The sequence below is a fragment of the Symsagittifera roscoffensis genome, chromosome 5 (assembly GCF_963678635.1).
Source record: "Symsagittifera roscoffensis chromosome 5, txSymRosc1.1, whole genome shotgun sequence".
Classification (NCBI taxonomy): domain Eukaryota; kingdom Metazoa; phylum Xenacoelomorpha; order Acoela; family Convolutidae; genus Symsagittifera; species Symsagittifera roscoffensis.
Window position 1 is genome coordinate 64,667,579 of NC_087066.1, and position 23,281 is coordinate 64,690,859.

Below are 23,281 nucleotides of genomic sequence, written 5' to 3' on the forward strand. Positions count from 1 at the left end.
CTGGAGAAGAGGACAAAAAGTGTTTTTAACAAATCGAGTTGTTAAAATTTCAACCAATATCAAACAGAGCAAATTTCAAAAAGGACGGGTATTTAAAATAACAACATGTCCAATAACTTGCACAGTATTTGCAACAGAGAGGAACAAGAGGTGAATGAGTCGAGTATGAACAAATTTATTAAGGGGGAAGTCTAGTACCCGATTGCAAAACCCTTGTTTATCGCAAGGGTAATCAGTCACTATGTAGAAAACTCAATAAATAAAAAAGTGTCAGGAGAGATTGAATTGACTTAGCAATGCAATTGACTTAGAATAAACGACAAGACAATAAATCATTGGTTTCAGTTCAACTCTTTGACTACAGCCGTCTGTTGCATTACAGTCGTCGTCCTCTTCGTCCATTCTTTCTCCTGGTAGAATCAGTGGGGATAGGTGTGACATCCTCTGCAAACAAACAAACAACAGCTCGTTAACCTCAAAAGCAGCTTTGTAAATTTAAACATTTAAGAATGACCACCAAGCACTTCTTATATTTGCCTTATTTTAAAATACACGGCAACTTTTCCTGAGGTAGCTTTTTCGAATTTGTAGTCGGTGAACATCTTCAAGCGCTAAATACCTTTTTAATATATTGCTATGAAAAAAGTGCAATACCGACTTCGCAGAAAAATCAACAAAATAATTCTCATAATTTTCAGGAAAAAAATCTGATCAGGTTAAATTTTTTATCTTGCATATGCCATAAACTATTTTGAATTTTTTATATGGACCAAAAAACCTGCACACAAATACAGTATAAATACAATTGCAATTAAAAACTGACCAATTCTTCCGATTTTGATACCGGATCTGGCGAGAGCTCTTAGAGCACTTTGGGCCCCTGGTCCAGGTGTCTTCGTCCTGACACCACCAGTAGCCCTAATCTTCACGTGAACTGCTGTAATACCTCTCTCTTTGATCATGACCGCTACGTCTTGGGCTGCCAACATAGCAGCGTATGGTGACGCTTCATCTCTGTCAGCTTTGACTTTCATTCCTCCCGTCACCCGAGCGAACGTCTCCCGACCAGACATGTCGGTCACGTGGACGAACGTGTCATTGAAACTGGCAAATATGTGAGCTACTCCGAACACGTTCTCACCCTCGGCCACCTGGGGTCCCAGGAAAACAGGCTCCTCCTGCTTTTTCACTACCTTTTTTGTCGGCATTTTTTTGATCAAGTAACAACTTCAATCTGAAACTCACACACCAAATCTATTGAACCGCCACGAAAAGCCAGCTTTTTCCAAGCGGCCTGATATTTTAACAGCGCTTCTTCTGTTCTACTCCTCTAAAATATAGCGAACAAACTAAGTTTTGATTTTCTCTTTTCGGACATGGTTAAGCACGGTGATTATGTTTAACTACAATTAACTGCAATATGGATTTTTTATACTTAACTATTAACTCAGCTACATACAATAAGTCATGCCTTCTTGATTAATCAGCCTTTAATAGCTCCACTAGCCATCAAAATGAACATGAATATGTAGCATATATCCATGTACAGAATTATAGCTCCTTGCACCCAATCCTCTTCATGTAACTCGTATCGTTTCCCACCAATGACCATCTGAGTATCTATGGCCAGATAAACTGTGAAAATCACAGCTCCTATCACTCCATAAACAAGAGTGAGCCATCGGTTGTAGAAGAAGATCATTAAAATTCCGAACACCGAGAACACTATCAGTATCACGAACATGACTCCAATCCAAGAAGTGAAGTCCGCTTTGGTCTGACACGCAAACAGTGAAACGCATACCACCACCCCCACTGTTATACCAAGAGCAATTAACACAATAAACGTGTCATAACCACAAGTGATCACGCCCAGAAACGCCCCAAATATGAGCGTGAAGAAGATCAAAAGAATCAAATTTGTCGGAAATTTGCGTCTGATGTTCTTGGCACACATTAACACCAGGTAGAACACAATCCAACATGCCAGAAAGATATACATCATCCACCAGTACTCCACGAAGAAATCGTTGATCGGTTTCACGAACTTGAACAGACATACGATCCCAGAAGTCAGCAACAATTGCCATGTTAGAGTCAAATATACCTTCTGTACAAACTTCTGTCGAACTTTCCTTTCGTTGAAATCACTGTTGAACAGATCACGCCTTCCATTTTTGTCGGCCTTGGGACCACATGGACCACTTTTTCGCTTTGGACTTTCGGTAGGATATGGCGGTGGTGGATCCCTCTGGTACGACTGCCGTCCTGGTTGTTCACTCTGTCTGATATTTGGAACTGATCTACTCGGGTTACCCGTTTGGCCGTTTTCCACATCCCGACCACTTTCTCCGGTGCCTTTATCTTCACTTTCTGAGAATATCAAAATCTTAGAAATCAATTGTCATTTCCAAAATTGAATAGATCCGAGATTGATTGACACTACTTAATAATTTTCTGTTTTGAAAGACAATATATAGATATACGCATTAAAACTATGAAATTAAAATCTCGATGCACTTGAACTAAATTGTACCGTTTTTTAAGGAAAATTAAGGACTCTTTGTCTAATTGCTAAAGAGTTTTGAAGTTGATCAGTTGTGGTCAGAAAAAAACTGAAATTTCTCTACTGGTTTCCAACGAGGCTATTTAACAAAGCCTAAGATGAGGTTCGCGTCACTGTCGCCGAATTATCACTGGTAGAAGTAATCGTCAAGGGTAAAAAATGGCAAAAACTTCTTTCATTTTCCCCTTTGAATTTAAAAAACGGTCAAGTCCAAACACACTTAGCACATCAAGCCCTTAATGAAACAAACTCTCGACCAAAAGATGAAGGGAACAAACAAAATGCCCAAAAAATATAAACACAGAGACGAAGCGGAGCTACGCACCACTGGCGATAAATCGGGAAAAAAAATCAAGAATCAAAAAAATTACCAAACGCTAAATGTATCAAAAGGTATAGAGCTAGTTTTGAAAAAAAAACTTGCATTGCCAAAAGATTGTGAAATTAGCATCGGAAGAAAACTTACAAGCGGTAAAAAAGCCGAAAGTACCTAAGTAGAAACCGTTTCAGCCGAAAAAGACAAAAAACTGACAAAAAACGTTCGAGTCCCCTCCACTCAAAAAACTAACACACGCACACGAACAATTTCTTCGGTCATCAAACGACGCAATATAAGGTCACTAAGCCGATAAAACATAAGCCAAAATCATTAAGGCAGAATAAAAATTTAAAGCGAAAAAAAAAATAGCCAACAGACAGTTCGAAAAGAGCCAATGAACGCAATTAAACAGAAAAAAAAACATTGACCTAATTTGAGAAACCTGGATCGAAAAGTAAAATTTTTGTTTCATGGGGAATCTGAAAATTAAATTACACTTTCGAAACTAGAAGTTGATCAAGTTTTTTGTGACCTTTACACTTTTGAAGTTCGATAGCGGAGTTTGCCTTCGTTTTAACACAGGAAATGAACTGAACCTTAAAAAAATCAAAAATCAAACCGCAAGATGTGAATTTGAGCCTAAACAAGTTTTAAGAAGTTCATCGACTCTTAACAAGAAAATATACCAGTCAAGGTTAGTGAAATTGCAAGCAGCAGAAGTGACTCAAACCACTAAAAGCAAATACAATGTAAATAGCATATAGCAGAAATAACAATTCTATGATGTGGCAACTAAGCCGACAAAACATGAGCCGACATTTTTTGAATCTTTCGCGTTTGAAAAGAAAACAAGTCATCTTAGACCCGAACCGAGGACCTTTGCCGTTCCGGCGTATTCGTTACCTCCAGACCACGTGTGCCGAAAACGCAAAAAAAATTGAACTCTTTTTGATCTGAACCAAAATTTACCATTTCTAATTTTGACCATTCTGTGAACTAATTTTGCCACATATCAACAGCGGGAAAGATATGGATGAGAAAAAATGCACTAAAAAAATCTCTTTTCTGGCCAGCAAGGACCATAAATCAACAGACTAAAAATACAAAATCTTCAAAAACAGCTATCTATATTCAGAAGACGCCAATTTTGACTCAAAGCAAACAATGCCAAAAATCTTTTAAAATTTCAATTTGAGAAATGAAAAAAATTAACCATTTCTTTGTAACTAATTACTATTTAAACTCTTCAGACTTCGCTAACAGCGCTATGTCATTCAAAAAGATTGGCAGAAGAATAGTACAATGTCAATTAGGCAGAAAATCAAGCTTCGAAACAAATATAACTATAAAAAAAACACATTGAACTATTTAATGTCGTAATTGATTGTTAATGGAACCTTCAATGATATACAGACGTGTACTTTGATGAACCAGCATTTTTCATCAGATGACAAAATAATGGCCTGTCGAATGGAAGAATAAAACGAAGCTGAAACCAAAAAAAAAGAATTCATTCAAAACATAGAAAAATTAAGATGTTTTGTTTTGCTCCTACATACGTATTTAAACTATCACACGCAATCATTCGAAAGTTAAAGCAGTAGCATATTTTGGATTGATTCAGCGCGGCGCGGGGGGGAACCTTAATTTTCAGCAACCTTAATTTTTTTGGCACATTATTGATCGATTCTTATCTATATATAAATATCAAGGATATTTTACGTGTGAATTGTTAAAAGAAACTCAAAGTGTATATTATTTGGCGCCATGTTAAGACAATGAAACAAGTTGTTGAGATTTTTGCCTTAAAAACTGATTTTTCCCCCTCAACAACTCAAATTACGATTTAAATTGAGCTAAGAAGTGATTTAGAAATTGATCTAACTATCAAAGCAACAAATATATTAGCTAAAACTGTGCTAAAACTTAGCTGAAACCTCCGGGTACTCAAAAATTTGTAAAAACAACAAAAAAAATTCAAAATTTAAAGAAAAAAAAATTATTTGTATAGGACTCAAGATCTGTCCCAAACTCTCGACATTACACCATTTATATGTACACTGACCTGACTTTCTATTCAAATAAAGTTAGACATAATGAACAACCTCAATTCAAACAATCAACTAAAGAAATATTCGTTTAATTACTTGAAAAAGAATAATTAATAGATTTCACTTCGAACTTTTGTCAAAGATTAACCCAAATTTATACAAAAAAGAAAACTAAACCAAAAAGTATGGTTGTTTTCACAATTTTCGGAAGTTTCAGTTACATTTCAGCATAGTTTTAGCAAATTTATTCATTGATTTTCATAGTTAGATCTCTTTAAAAAACAAGTCAAAGCTCAAATTAGATCAAATCTTAGCGTAATTTAAATTTTTGAGGAACAAGAAAAATCAATATTAAGGCAAAAACCATAACAACTTGTTTTTTATCTTAACATAATACTAACTAATATAGAACTTAAGTGTCATTTACCAATATACACGTAAAATATCATTGATATTTTACATTTAGATAAGAATCGACCAAAAATATGCCAAAAAATTAAGGTTTCTGAAAACCTTAATTCTTACCTTTTTCTTACCATGATACTGAAACTTTTTATTTTAATACATTACAGACTCCATATCTGACTTTAATACATTGAATTGCTATTACTTATCTTCACACACGGGGAAATTTATACACTGTCTTAAAACAAGGTAAGCTCGGGCGCCAACAAAACTTGCAATCTTAAACTCCGGAACCTATCTTAATACCAGAAAAATCTATTCCCCAGCTTAAAAATAGGGTGGAAACAGGATAGTCTATAGCTTTTTTTAATACATGGGAGTTTCTTGTCCCCGCGCTGAATCAGTCCAATAAATACTATTCAAAGCTGACAGAGCCTCCGACGCAAACCAGAAAATCAAAAAAGCATCAATAAAATTGACTTCGAAGTCCCATTTGTTATTCATACAAAGATCAAAACCTAAACCTAGTAGTTATGTCGCATAGAATTATAGACTAAACACAGAGGCGAATCGGAGCTTCGCACCACTTGCGATACAACACAAACATTTGGAAAAAAAAACACATAAAAAACCGAAAAGAGAATTTTTGCAAAAAAAATAGATCATATAAAATTTCATATATCTCGATAGAAAATCATTCCTGGCAAACATGCCAGAAACTTGAACTTTAAGACAGCAAAAACGGAACAAAATTTATGAAAAGCAATAAAGCCGACAATCTTTGAGCAGACATAAGTTGAGCCGAAAAAACAAGTTTATAAGAAAAAGTTTAAATTCCCACCTAAGCAACGACGGACAACACTTGCACTTGCAACTACAATGAAAGTTGTTTACAGCTCAAGAAAAATCAGTGACACGGTAATTATGCCGACAATCTTTTGAGCACCAACAGAACCAAAGAAAAAAAAAGAATTTATGAAAAACAGTTTTGAAATCTTCTAAGTCCCCTCCTGAAATTAGAATGAACAACACTTGCAACTGCAATGAATATTGTCTACAGCGCAAGCAAAATCCGTTGTTGCAATTTAGCCGACAAAATTCGAGCGAACAAACGGAAAACCAACAATTAATTTTTCTCGGAATTTTTTTTCAATTTCCTTGATACTGAAAAAAAACAAGATCCTGCCACGACTCGAACCCCAGACCTAAGCTTACAAAGGCAACTGATTTACCTCCAGGCCGAAGGGAGAGCAACCTGGATTTTTAATAGAAGAGAGCATAAATTAAGCGAAAAGAGCTGCATAGAAAAGAAGTTAGCTGCTCAGCAAGTGACTCAACTGATTTTGCTTAACTAGTTGTTAACTAGAAAAGCCTAAAATCCAGTTTGATAACGCTGGCTAATCGCAAGCGTAAAACAGAAAAAAAAACAAAATGGTACCTTAGCCATTCAGACGAACACCGAAAAAAACCTAATTACATGCAGAAAAAAAAATGAGTCTAATGATTGCAGAAAAAGGGTCTGGTACCCGAACACAAGGCATTTGTAAAAATGGCTTGAAGCTGGAGAGACTAAAACCGTTTTTTTTTCTAGACACTGAGACATCGTTTTAATGTAGTTCGAATGGCGACTGAAAGGGCTTTAATATGATATATCACTAGACCCAGTCCGATGATTATTTGTGGGACATCATTTTGAGCGGAAAACATTTTGAGCGGACATCATTTTCAATGGTCGACCACCAATTATCACCCACAAAATCAAACAATCGGTAAAGCGACAATGGTTTCGACCCATTTAAAGCACGCGCTTAATACTTAAAGCCGGCATGGCCAAAACATTCTTATTTAATTCATACTGTTATAAAATCGTATCTTTCTTCGTCTTCTTTTTGGGCGTCCACAAAAAAATAAGTTCTGAGCCCAGTTCATTAAAAATAAATTCTGAGCCCAGTTTCTAAAAGATAAGTTCTGAGCCCGGTTCCTATCTTAATAGATTTTGATCAAGCTCAAAAATTGCACACTGTTTTTTTTACATGTTATTTGCGCGATATTTCAATGCGCAAATAACTGAAATTATTTTCTTAAATAACTTGTTACAGAAAGTTTTATCTTCTATAACCTCGATGAACTGTAAGGACAGGACTAGGTGGCGCAGTATTTCTTCTAGATTCATTAGCTTTGTAGGTTGGAGAGGGACTTTGATTTATATTTCGTTGAAAATGTTTTCGAGACGATTGTCTTCGTTTTCCGTTGCCCGTCGATGTTGACTGCCTAGACTGACCTTGATCTTCATTTTTCGGATCTTTTCCAACTTTTGTTCTTGTCTGTTGACTTTCGAGCTAGAACTTATGAAAAACAGATTTGAGAAAGCTATGTGACAACAACCCTTCACTTTAAAAGCCCATTTTGAAACTTAGGTTGCTTTAAGCGTACTGAGATAAACATAAAAATTTTGCGCTAACTGCGAAGCAAAAAAGATCGTCTGTTGATTAGTTTCAAAAAATCTTGCATTTCAAATCTACTTGAATTGTCGTTAACCGATCTTTTCAGCTGAGAGCATTCATATGAGCCATGCAATACAACACCAACATAGCAAGGAAGCTAACCAAAAGAAAATAAGACGAACGACATTTCTTTTATAACTTTCAAATTGACCAAAACAATGAATTCTAAAATTGCATGCTTCTCAAAAACAATATAGGAAAGAATTTCAATTCAAGGTAAATATGTTGCGAATCAGAGCCGACAACATCAAATAAGCATTTGAGGAAAAGTACGGAGCGGCAATTAATCCAAAAAAAACAAGGCTAGAAAATACAAGGCTAATTTATGGCGAATCAGCCGTTATATCAATAGCCGATACACAAAAAAAACTAACAGAAATATTTAATTTTATGTCTAGAGAGTGACCAATAGAACAAAAGGAGTTGAATGCGAAGCTTGCTTGAATTGGTATCAAGTAAATTATGGAAGTTTATCAGAAGAATAAAAAACACTTCAAGTACTGTATAAAAGTCACTACAGTAAAACATGTTTTTAGATCAGTTGCTGTGTAATGACGCCGTTTAGATTGTAAGAACGGTATTTAAACCTACTTTTGTAATCAGAAGGTAAAAAGTATCTGTGCCAGTCGGTCATATTTGGAAGTTTGACCTTGAGAAAAGCAAGAGCACTTAATTTTGGGGTGAAATTTAATTTTTCAAAAATTCGAATGGAGCCTGTCATGCACGATTTTCTTGCGATAACTGAAAACCGAAAAAGAGAATTCAGAACGATCGAACAACAATCGCGGGAAAGTTGTTAGATAAAACAGTGGGAAATTGCTATTCGCAATTTCTGTCAGAATAGAACGAGAGTAGAGCTGTCCCATCTGAAACAGAGACAGGCGTATTCCCGAGAACTGGATTGTCATCACTCGATTGGATTATTATTTGAACTGAACTAGAGTGAACCTTCGGTGGAAAGGTGGACAGCTTGAGTGTCCCAATGGTTCACGAGAAACTACATCCTAGAGTTAAAACTTGTCCTTGTCATTGAAACATTAAAACTCATTTAGTTACATTATTTAATTCTCGAGTTCATTACCGACTGAAGTACTTCCCTTTCTTGAGTGTGCTACGATGTGAGTACTTAATTTAAATTTCTAGAGTGTGTTTTATGATTGTTATGTTGAGGTAAGGCGAGTTTTAGGTTGATCCATCTGAAATGGATCAAAGTTCCACTGTCTAATAAAAAGTAACTTAACGGATTGTTCCAAACCGGTTTTTAACGGCGTTCGTGTATTTTGGGTATCTAGAGACCTAAGTATGGGGACGTTATTATTTCTAGAGTGGGGGGGATATTTTGGTAGTAGCCTTTAAGCTGTAGCGGGTCGTAGTCTCATGTCACAAGCGAACCGAATTGGCTCCGACTGATTTGAGGTAGAAAAACACAAGAGATAGTGTCCCTGACTCTTGAGCCAATGGTTATAGGGCCTATTTTTCTTAAGCCTCATGTGTGACTACAGTAGACGAATGTTACAATCATAGTAACCGAGGTTACAGTCAGGAGTCGCTTCATCAAGTATTCCAGTCGAATTCCTTGGAATTTTCTAGGTATGGAAGTGATAATGATAAAAAAGATGACAAGTGTTGATGTCCTTACAATTAAAATCGATACGGGTTACCTTTCTTCAATAAGAACACGCAATTCGACACGAGAAAATATAATATACAAATGTTACAAATAGAAAATTTCGTCGAAAGTTATTTGGTCATTAAAATCAAGTCTGCACTTTCGCTGTCAAAAACTGGCTCGGTCCAATTTTTTTTGGATTTCATTTTCCAGAGCCATCTCAATTTTTCCAAGTTAACAGCCGAAAGGTTGGCGGTTCATGCCAACCCAGGAGCGCCATAAAAACATCAATGTAACATTCGCCCGGAAGTACATATCAACGGAAAATAAAGCTAGGTTCCAAAACGACTGGCCAGGGTCTAAACACAGCTCTACATGCTTTTCACCGTATCTGCCATAGTCAGTTCTTTTGGTGGTCTCTCTAACATCGGGTCGAAAAAAAGTTACTGTTTCCGGATTCGATCAGAACGCTCTAATTAACTAGATAACATGCAGAAATATTGAGCTCATGGTTGGGTCTCTGTATCCCCACCATACAATGCTCAGTAACGATTGTAGCGGCACAATGTAACATTCGCCCGGAAGATACATATCGACGGAAAATAAAGCTAGGTTCTAAGACGGCTGGCCAACGTCTAAACAGAGCTCTACGTGCTTTTCACCGTCTCTACCAAGCCATTACTTTCGGTGGTCTTTCTAACATCGGGTCGACAAAAACGTTACTGCTTTCGGCTTCGGTCAAAACATTCAAATTAACTAGATAACATGCAGAAATAGTGAGCTCATGGCTGGGTCTCAGTATCCCCAGACCACGAGGTCACTCCTAAAAACAGGGCTACTACTATTTATTGAATTATTATTGTTTTTGTTCAGTAGATAAAAATCATCATCTCCATCGAAGATGGATCAACCCTTTCCCCCAACTCCTAGCTTCTCATCTTAGCAGAATGAATTTCAATGAATTAAATGAACATCTATACACCAAATTGAGGCAAACAGGTAGTCAATTGTACCGTCATTTGTTCGGTTTAGCATAAATACACAAGAAAAATATACCATTTACCTTGTTCTTTCTCTGCCTGGAAGTTCATATGAGAACTTCAACAAAACTTTGGCCAATTTTTTGTGCTAAAATTGAGGACGCGAACATAAAAATAACACACAAGAAGCAACAGAGATTATTGAGAAGGTTGAAATAAACTCTGATGAGAACATATTTTGTTTAGATGTTAAGAGTTTGTACACTAGTGTTCTACTCAAAGACATTGCACTCAGTAAACTTTATGAGCAGAGAAACCTGCAGACATTGCACGCAATACTATGAAAAGATTGCTAAACCTTGCGATAGGTCAAGTGCACTTTAAGTGCAAATATAAGTGGTAAACACACAAGGATAGTTTGGCTATGGGAGACTCTCTTGCAGCCATACTGGCAAACTTGTCGATGAAAGAGTTCGAACCTGTATTGAGGAAAGACACTCCCAAATATTGCAAGCCAATGAAAAATCTAAATGGCATCTGTCCAGAATGTAGAAAAAAAGTTAAATTTAGGCAGAAAGGTTTTGAATGTTAAAATTGCCTAAAACGGTTCAATCAAAAATGTATTAAGCTTCAAAAAATTGAATATAGAAACACAGCTAAAACTGCTTGGTTTTGCTCGGCACGCTGTGAGTTAAAAGAAAGAAACCAACACTCAGAGGAAAAAATTTCTTTCTGAGATAAATAGAAAATATCCTGTGATCTGTGAAAGGAGATCCAGAAGAATTGTTAATACTGACAAATCAATTACACCATAATGTACAGTTTTTTTTAGGAAGGCTAAAGAGAAAGGCAATTTAGTCTTTCTTGAAATTAATGCTAACGTGGACAGAGTTACAAACGTAATCTGTGGATGGTATCAAAAACGATTTGATACAGGGACATTGCTCAAGTTTAGGAGCTACGCTCCACTCCATTATAAGAAGAAAATCAAAAATTCAGCTTGGAAGAAGTTCGATGAGGCCATGAAGTTAAAAAAAAAACAATTGTTGGATAACCAATACCCAGAATCTTGGACTGATAAATTTGTTGCGAAGACCCTTGACAGACTCATCAAAAGAAAAGTCAACATGAGCCCAAGCAAGGATCGAGGGTTTATTGATAATACAGACACACCACCCATGATGGTGGTGCGGTACCGAGGCAATGAAAATTCGATATTTGCAAAAATGTTGCGGAACATAATCAAGGCACCAATTGATTTGAACACCAGAACGCTGAAACCCTGAACTCCCTAAAGTCTTCTTTTTTTCGTGAACTAAGATTTCTTAGTGTGGATGTAACTCCACCTAGGTTGGCCAAACGTTTCGACATCTAGCCACTAGAGTTAACGAACACCGAAAAGAGGACTCACCCGTAGGACAACATCTGAGACATTGTGGAAAAGAAGGCACGAGCACGGGAATGTCATGGAGGTTATAGACCAAATTGAAACCAACATCAATCTACTGTCATTGAAAGCACTTCACATCGGTAAAGACAGATTGAGAATAAACACGTGCCATGAGCTCAGGAGCAGGGAACTGACTCTTTCAATATAGTTTCAAAAACGAGTTTTTGGATTATACAAAAATGAACAGACTTCAAAATAAAAAAATGATATGTTTCGCAAAAATAAAAAAAAACACGAAAAAGACGAACCATGTAAATGCTTGCTTTCAAGGTACCCTCAGGAGTTGAAATTTTGCCTCTGAATTTACTGGTCCAATCCTTTTAGCTTGCGAGATTTAACATTGTATTTGATTTTTCTTCTAAAAAATTAAAATAACTTTCTATTAAAATTAAGACAAAAAGCTGAAATTTTCAACCTTGTAATTGAGTGCTGTAAGAAAACTCTCAAAATTTACAAAATTTAAGACAAAAAATTTTTTTTTTCAAAATTTTTTAGATAACTTAGATATAAAAATTTAAATAATGTTGAGTTTTTGATTTCTTTGGTGCTAGGTTCGGTCAGTGTACTCTCAAGCTCCGATTGTGACGCTTCAAATACTATTTTTTTCCGAGATATGATGTTTTTTCAATAAATTGTTGATTTTTTCAAAAAAAAAATTGAAATAAAAAGAAGAGTTTTAAAATTTTGAACTATCAACCCAGCAGTAAGTTGTTCTCTGAGTACTCTCAGAGGCTGCAGATCTTACTTCTAATTTTAATATTTCAAATAATATTAATTTCTGATATATGCAGTTTTGATGCTTTTTTGAAAATTTTTCAAATCCATAATAATTTCCACGTGCAAAAAAGTCAACACAAGGATTGTGTGATCTCAATGTAATCTCAGGAAGTTGATCTGGACTCCAATTATGACTGCAAAAGTCTTTTTTTCTTAGATCTGGCTTGACATTTTTATCCCTTTGAAAATTTTCAAAAAATATAGTTCAAATTAGTATTTTTGCAAAAATGAAGTTTGCTATCCCTTAGTGACCTTGATGTCAGACAACTACCAGCGGAAGCGCATGCGGCCTCTCATCCTAATTTTGTTGCTCATTGTTTTCCATTATTTTCAAAAAAAAAACTTTTTAAAAAAAATTCTGATATTTTGAAATTAGTTATGCTGGATTATGTCTCGCTTTTATGAAATTAATGATTCAACATTGAATCTGTTTCATTTTTGTTGATGTGAAAAATTGCAGTTGTATCTTGTCGGCTATTTCAAGGTTTTGCTTACAAAAATTTGAAAACCAGTTGACTTTTAAATTTTAATTTTTAAAACCATTAGTTCGAAATTGTGTTTGTCGTTAAGAGTTTGATATCGAATGCCTTGTTGGATTCTCTCGTCTTTTTTTACGGTTGCGTTCATTTTGCTAATATTTTCCATTAAATAATTTAAAGGCAGTTTTTGTTTTTGAAGGCAAACTAAATGAGGCGCCGCAATTGCGTTATACGCTAGTTTAAACTGAAAAATTTCTGGTGAAATTCACTGCTGATATATACTATTCTTTTAAGGAGGATGGAACTCACCACAAGTATATACTAGCGAGGAGTTTTAATTTTCTAAGTTGAACAGCGGTTTTCAAGAATTATTTTAGTTAAAGCAAACATTACTTCTGTAGTTTGATGTCGCTTTTTTAACTCATAGGGAAAATTTGTTCTCCAATTAGTAAGATATCGAAATAGATATGCTAAGCATTTCAGCTGAAATCTGTGTCCAATTCCTAACAAAAACATTGTTATCACGCAGTTCGGTGGAATTTGTTTTTGTATCTGAAATACGTACGTTTCAGGGCTCATTTTAACTGCTTTCCTAAAGATATCATTGAAATCGCTTTAGGTTGATGCAAAAAGTTTCTGCATAATCTAGATGCGACAAATCTAAACAGTGGAGAAAGGTAACTTGTTTTTATAGTCTTAATTCAGTGAGCCAATTTGCATAAATCTTTTATTGGAGTTTGAAATGAGAGATTAGAATGTAGAATCAAACCTAAGTAATTGCATTAGGATTTTCTCTCTACAAAAAGATAATTGATAGCAAGGCAAACTGATTCCACATTCTGCTCATCATTTTTAGGAAACGAATTTATCAGCACTTAGATTTGGTTTTGATGAAGTTAGATTTAACTGATTTTTAGCAAAAAAAGGAAATAAATTTGCGGAAGAAATTTTGTAATTGACTTTGAACATGATTTGATGATATAGATGACGCATGCCCCATGCAATTGTCCGCATACTGTTTCAAAGCACATCCATCGAAGTCACGACTTTGAATATCATCGATATACATTTATATTCATATATGAAAGTGCATCTTATGTGAAAAGTTTTTTTTTGCAAAACTAAAAACAAAGAGGAGTCATAATTTCACATTTTTTTCATGTTATTTTATTTAAGGATCAAAAAGATTCCCAAAAGTTTCTGAAAATGCACAGGTCAGAAGTTTTTGAAATTGGTTGACAATTTTGAGGCTCCATTGAGTCATCTTTTCTTAAATAAGGGTGTCAAATTTGCTTTTCTCAGTTCAGTGGGAGCTTATTTTCCACTATTTGTTTAAAAAACCACAAAACTGCGCACTCAGTTCATAATGTTTTCTTAAGAAAAAGGAGTTTTTTCTTAAAGTCCACGGATTCCTCTGACTTTGTCGTAAATTTGTATGTTTCGAACTTCGTGACTAGTAGCGAAAAAACAAATGCCATGATTGCAAACCTTCGTCAACAAAAACGCAAGGAAAAACAAAACAAAAATCCGTCTTTTGAGGTATATGCAGTGATTCCCATTTTTTTTTGCAAAAAAGGTGACTTGCAAAAACAAAAAAATTACACCTAATTCTCTTCGTGTTATTGTTCCATCAAAAATTATTCGATTGAAAGTCTTGAAAAAATTATCGCGGTAAAAGGATGAGATGCGTTTAATGTTATTTTTTACTGCGTTCAGTTTTTTAATTTGCCGAAAAACATGAAAACCTATCGGTATAATATCTAGAAGGCAAAGGTTGTAGTATATTTGAGATTAATCAACCCAAAAAACAATCCTAAAATACAACAGTTTTGGTCAAACTAATTATTTTTTAAAGCACCGTCTGTATTTAAGTCTCAAACAAAATTGCAAAAAATGGTTGTTGCTTGTCTCAAATGTTGTTTTAATGGAATTTTTCAAGATTACACCGTTTTTAAAACCTTGTTTTATGTTAAAAATTTTTGATACGATCCCTCTAATTTTTTTTAAAACATTTTCTACGTTTTTTGACTAAGTGATTTTCAATCGGGTCTCAAAAAAATGGTATCAATTTTATTGGTAGTTCTATGTATAGTGAAATGATAGTTTCGGAGGTTGAATATCCTTGTTACCAATTTTATCTGCGGCAAAAAAAATTAAAGTTTTGAGATGTTCGTTTCAAGTACAAACAATTTTCTTGCTGCATCAACTGCAGAGACATTGCGGATTACTTAAATCTATCAAGTAAGTCTTGTTAAGTGAAGTGAAAAGAGTTTTTTTCTTGCTGGGTCTAAATGGTATTACTACTGTATTCATTGGTTCTTTCTTGATTTTAATTAGAAAAAAACTACAGTCAGCTAGGGTTAATCTTAGTTTCGTGAAGATTTAATAATACTATTAATATAATAAATTGTTTCCAAACGATATCTAGTTACAAAGTTTTTTATAAAAATTTATAAATACAAATAAGAATCGTTCGGGAGAACACCATTAAGTCAACAAGGCGCGTTTTCAGGTGTCTCATTAAGCGGAGAACAAAAAAAAGTACTTAAATTCTTCAATCCAATGCAATGGATTTTCTACCGGTAACCATTTTTTAAACGTAAAACCTCTTTATTCGCACCCACCTTTAAACCATTCTCTATAAAAAAAATTAATTTAGTTTTCTCGGGTAGTCTTTTCTACCCATAACTTAGAAACCAACAGAAACAAGTTCTACTTATTGATCAAAAAAAGTCTCAAAGCATGACAGTAAAATCGTATTTCCTAGAATGTAATTATCCAACATTTTATGATTAAAACTATTTAATTGAAACCGAGAAGCCCCTTTCAAGAAATTGACCCAGGTGGGAAAAAAATTTATTACGAAGTTGAAAATTTTTCTGATTTTAGGTGTAATCGACCCTCTGTTGAGTTTATTTCTGTTTATAGCTAACTTTTGATTTGTTTTTCGCTTTGAAAATATCACGTTCAATTCATGCTCAGTAATAGAATATCTCAAGGTTTCAACTTGGCACTCTTTTCGAATATTTTTTCCGGTTAATTTCAGAACTTCGTAAGCAAACAATTCTGTTACGGTATATATTTTATTATCATGCATTATTTCAGTGATTGAATCCATCCTGTGTTTATAAAAAATTATTCTGATTAGCCTTCTGATTTTCATTTCGAGTTCCAACAGTTTGGTTTTGTCGGTATTTGCATAAACTAAAACTCCATATTGGATGATTGGTTGCACGTAACTTTTATACGCAAATATTAATTGCTGTCCAGTTAGAAACTTTCTCAATTGAAAAAACCCTCCACAGAATTGCAAAAATTTGTTCTTTACCTTATCAGTATGCTGATGAAAATTCAATTTACAGTCAAGGAGAATTCCAAGATATTTAAAACATTCAACATCTCCTATTTGGGTGTCATTTAAAAAATAATTTACTGGTCGTTCTTCAGTTTTCGTGCTCCGACGGTATCTCATGGTCTTGGTTTTTTTGACATTCAGTGTCAGTTTGTTCTTGTCTAACCAATCATTTACTTCAAGCAAAGCTAATCTATGTGCAAAAGCAATAAAATCTTTGTTGTTTGTGGATTTCAGATCAGTGTCATCAGCATACAAAAGTACCCCTGTGTTTTTTGTGGCTATTTGTAGATCGTTCATGTATAATATGAACAAAAGTGGGCCAAGGATAGATCCTTGAGGTACACCAAAGGATACCAGTTTAAGTTCGGTCTTAAAAGAGTTAGTTTCAATGTACTGATAGCGATTGTCAAGGTAAGATTCCAATAGATTTAAGACAGGCCCTCTGAATCCCATTTGTTCCAATTTTATTAACAGACTAGAGTGATCAACTGTGTCAAAAGCCTTTGTTAGGTCTAAAAACGTATTCTGAACAGTTAGTTTTTTGTTCGATAGCGATGTTGAAACTTCTTCCAACAATGTAAGGATCGCGTCAACAGTGCTTCTATTTGATCTGAAGCCAAACTGAAAGTTTCGGATGATTTTAAACTTGTCTACATATGATTGGGCTTGTTTAAAAATTATACGCTCAAAAATTTTGCCCAGAACTGGAAGAAGCGAAACTGGTCTATAGTCTGAGGGGTCATCGATGTCTCCCTCCTTGAAAATTGGAACAATTTTTGCAATTTTTAAACAATTTGGATAGATTCCTGAGGTTAGGCAGTCATTAAAAATTTCAGTCAAAGGGCCTGCTAGTATAGTTTTTAAATGCTTGACGAGAACAGTGTTGATATCATAGCAATCTGTACTATATTTATTTTTTAAACTTTCGATGACTTCAATGACTTCAATTAAATCAATTTTTTTCAAAAACAACGATTGCTGCTGATGTATAACATTATTTTCCATGCAGTTTGGTTTGCTCTGTGTGAGTCTGGCGCCAATATTTGCGACGTATTCGTTAAAATGCTCAGCGTCCCCGTTAGATAGATTTAAAGATTTAGATTTTTTCCCTCTACCACTCATTTCCTTAAAAATTTCGAAAAAAGTTTTCGTTTTACAATTAGACTCAAGCATTAGTTTATTTTGATAGTATTTTCGTTTTTTACGGATGATTAGGTTTTTGACAATTTTATTTTGGGAACTATACTTATTCCGGGCATCCGTTGTTTTATTATTCAAAAACTCCTGTCGTAACCGTCGCTTTTTTGCTGCTGCATTTTTTACTTCATTGTCAATCCATGGATGTCTTTCTGATTGTACTAGTAAACGCTTTGGAAAAAAATTATCAACTACCTTCATAAGGATCGAATTTATTTTTTCTAAAATCCTAGAAGACATTTGAGGGTCTTCGGGATTCCATAACTGCATACATTTGCCAATCTCATGTTTTAAATAAAAACTTTACTTCTCACTTATATCCCTTTTTTTCAACTTGTTCCAGTTTCTAGCAAAACTTTTTTCAGTAAAAACGTCCTTTTTCAGAAAATTTGAAAAAACTGAACACCAAAATGATCAGACACTGAATTTTTGATGGTTTTGGTTGAGAAACTTGATGTACAGAAAATTAAGTCAAACAAAGTGCCACTACGATCTGTCACTCTTGTTGGGAGGCAGCTAATTTTGTTTTCTAACATGCCAGTTCTTATCATAATATCCTCAATTTTTTTCCGCTTTGTCGAGTTTAACAGAAAATTTACGTTGAAATCACCAAAAACTATGTGATCAGTTTCAGGCCCTAGCGTTAATCCATCCAAATAATTTTGCAGGCTTTCGAAGGTAGCGTTGTTTAGAGAATTTGGTGGAATGTAAACACAGGTTACTACAATTTTCTGATTCATTTGTGTTTTTATGAGAACTGACAAGATTTGGATATTGTTATCTTTTTTTTGTTTTATTATCTTATGATCTGACCCAGTGTTAACATAGATGCCAATAACTCCTCCTCGTTTAATTCTAGCGCAAGTATAGAGAGGTTCGTATCTTTGAATTTGGAAAATATCATTGTCAGAGTTATTTTTGAGCCAGGTTTCAGTTAAACAAATGATATCTGGACGTTGGGCCAACTGTTCTATTTCTAATTCAAATTCTTCAAAGTTTCGGGGCAGTGATCTGATGTTTTGTAAAAACACTGAAAAAATTTTAGAATTTGTTTCCTCCATATCTCTGTTAACCATATGTTCTGTGTACAATATAATTCTCGCGTGGTTTCTTAACTAGTTGAAAATTTAACCAATTTTTGAAGATCAATGAGTTGTCAGAAATCAGAAGCCACCCAGGGCAGTGCGGAAATCGCACAAACTCTAGGTAGTTTCTCCTCCTTGTCTAGAATATTCTTTTTCTTCTTTGATTGCCCAAATCCGTTTGTGTTAAAAAAAAGGATTTCCAAGATCAATTAAAAAGGCGAAGTGTAGTGTGATAGAAAAAAAAGTTAAGTTTGAGAAGACAACATTTGGCTTGAGAAGGACTGAACGCAAGAAGCAGGCATGATAGCGCTTAGTTGGGAATTTTGAGAGAATGATGGTACAAAATCTAAAGGAAACTTTTTCTGCTAAAACCAAATTCAAACAGGTGAAAGAATGTAATCGTCCATGGTTGAAAGCATACAATGAATTGAAAGGGCCTGTAGCGCTAATTTGTTTTCCCTAATAGCCCGCAAAGAGCAATTTTCTTGGGTTTGCGTTTTATATAACAAAATCTTACTTGCTGTGCGATTCTAAAAGGGGGAAGTTTAATCTAAAGTTCCTCATTATAAAGTTTTGTAAGACCTCACTAAATTTTCTGGAGAATGGCTTTAAGAAGATCCAGATAGTGCCTTCAGAATTGATTTTTTTCGCGTGCGGCGTTCGAAGTTGCTTTCAAGCTAAGAAGACGCCTATTTTGTTGGGTGTTTATCAAAAGAAAGACTTCAGGGGTGGATCTAGAGTTTTCTCGAGGGGGGTCTTCAAAAAAACTTTTTTTAATTTTGAAAAATTGCGTTTGTAGGAACTTTTTGAAAAATTTTGACCAAAAAATTGCATGCTCCCCCTCAAAGTTAGTAAATTTTGGGGCCGACTGAGCCTTTAGAAAATTTTTAATGTCAGTCAGACAAAACTGGATATCTCAAAATAGTACAAATCGGGGACCCTTTGGGTCGGTAGGGGTCGAATCCCTAAGGGTAGTATCCGCCCCCCACCCTCACCTAATTCCGCTGGTAATAGACAAAGAGGCAAGTGTAAAAATTTTTTCAATTTTTTTCTGTGGTTTTTCTGAAATTCAATAAACCAAACTGTTAAAAACAATTTTTCAGTGTTAAGCTGAGATAAAACGTGTCAATTTAAACAAGTGAACGGATACTCCAAATTTTTGTCAAGCAAAATGCCTTTACAAAGGTTTTGCAACCAGTTTTTTCTGCAAAAAAGGCGGTAACCTCTTTAAAACTGGAGAAGAGCTAGAATATTGCGCAAAAACCAGTTAATTATTCAAAAGTAAATTATTAAAACTGTAGAGGCCTGATTGTTTTTTTTTTCAATCGCGAAAAACTGGAATTGATAACTTTTTGCAACTTTCCTAAGATACAGAATATTGTATTATGTCTGGTAGCGTTTACTCTACCCTGGGCTTGAATTTCGCGACCAATATTTTTGGTTCAAAACCCGGTAAATGCCCTTTCTGGGCTCTTTTCCAGTTCCCCCCTTTAATTTTTTCTGAAATTCATTACATGAAAGTCTATTCAAAATGGCTTTTCATGTTAGAAACTGCAATAAAACGTGTCAGCGTGAACAGGTGAACAAATTTCTACAACATTTCTAACATGAAAATTGCCGTATGAACAATTTTTGAACATCTTTGTTTTGTAATTTAACTAGGGGGGTGGGAAACTGGAAAAGAGCCCTTTTCTGTTCTGAACTTGCCAAAAATAGGTCACAAAATTTCTGGGCATAGATGTGCACGTTGGCCCACTTTCTAAGCTTTATAAAAATAATCAACATTGATATGGAATTATTCACTCATTTAGCCGGGATAACACAAAAAAAAACAATTACAAAGTTACAAAACTTGAAAGATCGGGAAGGGAAGTGGAACAGAGCCCAAGTTTTTTCTATTACTAGCACACTTGCTTGCCAGCTTACATCTTATCATACAAACTGGTAAGCTTAAATTGTCGTAAGCTCATGCTCGTTTGAAACTTTAATGGTTACAATGCAGATGGCGCGGGGGGGGGGGAGACAAAAAAGAGCGCAGTTTTCTGCTTGGCCGATAGTTTGCAAAACTGAGGTCCCTAAATTGCTCGTATTTTCGAGAAAAAGGGGTTTTGTTTTGATTAGATAAACATACTCCTTTCCCTTTTCGCCACCACATTTCAAATTTTTCATTTTTTCAAATGTCTTATGTGTAATTATGGCTGAATGCGTGATCTTACGAACTAAAATATGATGAACAAATGTGTTCACAATAGTTAGTTTTTCCCCATGCGATTTTTGATTACATTATGATAATGTTGAATTAGTGGCTCTTTTCCAGTTCCCCCCTTTCAAATTTAATTTTGAAAAGCTTATTTAACGTTGTCATAATGCAATGAAATTTGGCGTGGTGAACAAATCGACAACTGTGAACAGATTTGTTCATCATACTTTACAGCGTAACATCACGCGGCTCTTTTTCCTTCCCCCCCCACCTGCAAAATTTTACTAGTGAAGTTTTGTTCACTTTATCCAAATGTTACAAAAATTGGCATGCGAACTGATTAGGCTATGACAAACATTTTTGGTCTCCATAATTAACCTTGTGAAAGCCCTCGTTACACCATAAAATTGATGCTTATGTGAGGTGGGGGGGAAAGGAAAAAGAGCCCATCACACATTTAGCCGTAATAACACGTAAATCAAACATAAAACTCGGTATTTTGAAAAGGGGGGAACTGGAAAAGAGCCGAATTAGTTTCTCAAAACTGAAATTCAAATAAGGGGGAGGAAGTAGAAACGAGCCGAAAAAATTGTCTTTTCCATTTCACCCTTTTGTGATATTTTCTGAAAATCATTATATGAAAGTCTACTAAAAATTTAGAAATTCATGTTATAAACTGCATCAAATCTTGTCTGCTTAAACATGTGAACAATTTTTTTAAGCAATTGTTATGGCTCTTTTTCACACCCACCTCACATGAGCATCAATTCTTTGTTCTAACAAGTGATTTCACAAGGTTAATTATGTAGACCAAATATGTTTTTCATTGCCTAATTTATTTGCATGTCAATTTTCATTACAATCGGACAATGCGAACAGTAATTTTAATTATAAAAAATTGCAGGTGGGGGGGGGGGGGGGGAGGAAAAAGAGCCATTGTTATATGCAAATTGCCGTGTGAACAACTTTTGAGCAGCTTTTCTTGTAATTTAACGTGGGGGCAGGGAAATTGGAAAAGAGCATAAAAAAATATAAATTGACCGGGCTGACATCGTTATTTGGCAAGTTGGCTGTTTGCCGGTCATATTATGGCATTTGGAATCTATATTAACCTAAATTTTGGAGCTCATACAAAACCTTGCAAAGCGTCTAATTACATCCAACAAAAGAAAAGGGGCGAGCCTGTAACAATCTCCATATTCTCTTTATTTTTTAAAATACCTAGGTTGAGGTGCTCTTTTAATGTTTCGACCGTCTAGATTATATTTCGGTATAATTCGACCGTCTCGACCAATTGTGGGTATGCTTTGAACGTGCGCGACCGAAAAAAAAAGTCCTCGAACGTGCTTGGCCCAAGCAAGATATCTTTCGACAGTGCTCGACCAAAAACAATATTCTCGACCGTGCTCGACCAAATTTGGGTATAATTTGACTTTCAATAAAAGTTTTCTAAATTGTAACGTTATAATTTATGCTTTTCGGGTGATATTTCAAGGTGCTTTTTATTGGAATTTTCATGCAAAAAATTGTTTCTGACTCCAATTTATAGCTGACAAATCCGTTTTTTTTGGACCGTTCTTGAGGTATGTTTCCGACCGTGCTTTGACCGAATTTTGGTGTTTTTTGACCGCATGGTTCAAATTTGTGCTCGACCCCAACCCCTGTCTCGACTTTTCTTCTTTGCTCGAGCACTGACATGTACTCGAGGCTCTTTTTCCTCCTCCCCCCCATCTCACATAAGCGAAGAAAAAGAGCTCTGCTCGATTTTGAAAGCCGAAAATTAAAGTGAGCACTTCGACCCGGGTACCGAACAGATGGTGATCAAAATAAACTCCTCATAAGATAAACTCAGCAAATGCATGCTAGATAGCTCAAAATTAAACTAACCATCTGGGTTCATTTGGCTTCAGGATGACCAGAACAACGAAGAGTGCTTGGTTTAAGTGCAGAAATACCACAGAGGTTTTTGTTTCCCTATTATTTATAAAATAATAATAATTTTTAACGTTTTAATCAAATATACCACGTTATATTCATGAAAGCTGCACGTGCAAAAAGGGTGAAAAATAATCATGATCGTGGTATTTCTGCTGAAAATACGTTCTCTAAAAATTTTCTGACGAAATTTTTTGTTCTGTGAAATCGTTAGTACTTTAAGGCAAATCGCGCGGATCTTCGATCGTCCCCCTGCATTTTTTTTATTTTTCCATCTTCTAATCACATTGTTTGGCTATTTTGCGTTGGCTCTTTTTCCTTCATCCCCCCTCCCCCCCCACCACCTCACACGAGCTTCAATATATTAGT

At 35.1% G+C, this 23,281-nt stretch overlaps 3 protein-coding genes across 3 annotated transcripts in view; all 3 read right to left on the minus strand.

Annotated features, from left to right (window-relative positions):
* The window catches only part of LOC134846229 (ERO1-like protein beta), a 117,318-nt gene that overhangs the window by 15,449 nt on the left and 78,588 nt on the right, over window positions 1–23,281 (minus strand). The gene's annotated exons all lie outside the window — the stretch shown is intronic.
* Window positions 269–1,239, minus strand: LOC134845716 (small ribosomal subunit protein uS11-like). Its single transcript, XM_063862770.1, has 2 exons — window positions 824–1,239; window positions 269–444 (listed from the first exon to the last, which is right to left on the minus strand). Exons 1-2 carry the CDS (start codon window positions 1,206–1,208, stop codon window positions 377–379), a joined length of 453 nt encoding a protein of 150 aa, XP_063718840.1. The 5' UTR covers window positions 1,209–1,239; the 3' UTR covers window positions 269–376.
* On the minus strand, window positions 1,371–23,019 carry LOC134845659 (protein lifeguard 3-like). Its single transcript, XM_063862681.1, has 2 exons — window positions 22,865–23,019; window positions 1,371–2,373 (listed from the first exon to the last, which is right to left on the minus strand). Exons 1-2 carry the CDS (start codon window positions 22,875–22,877, stop codon window positions 1,484–1,486), a joined length of 903 nt encoding a protein of 300 aa, XP_063718751.1. The 5' UTR covers window positions 22,878–23,019; the 3' UTR covers window positions 1,371–1,483.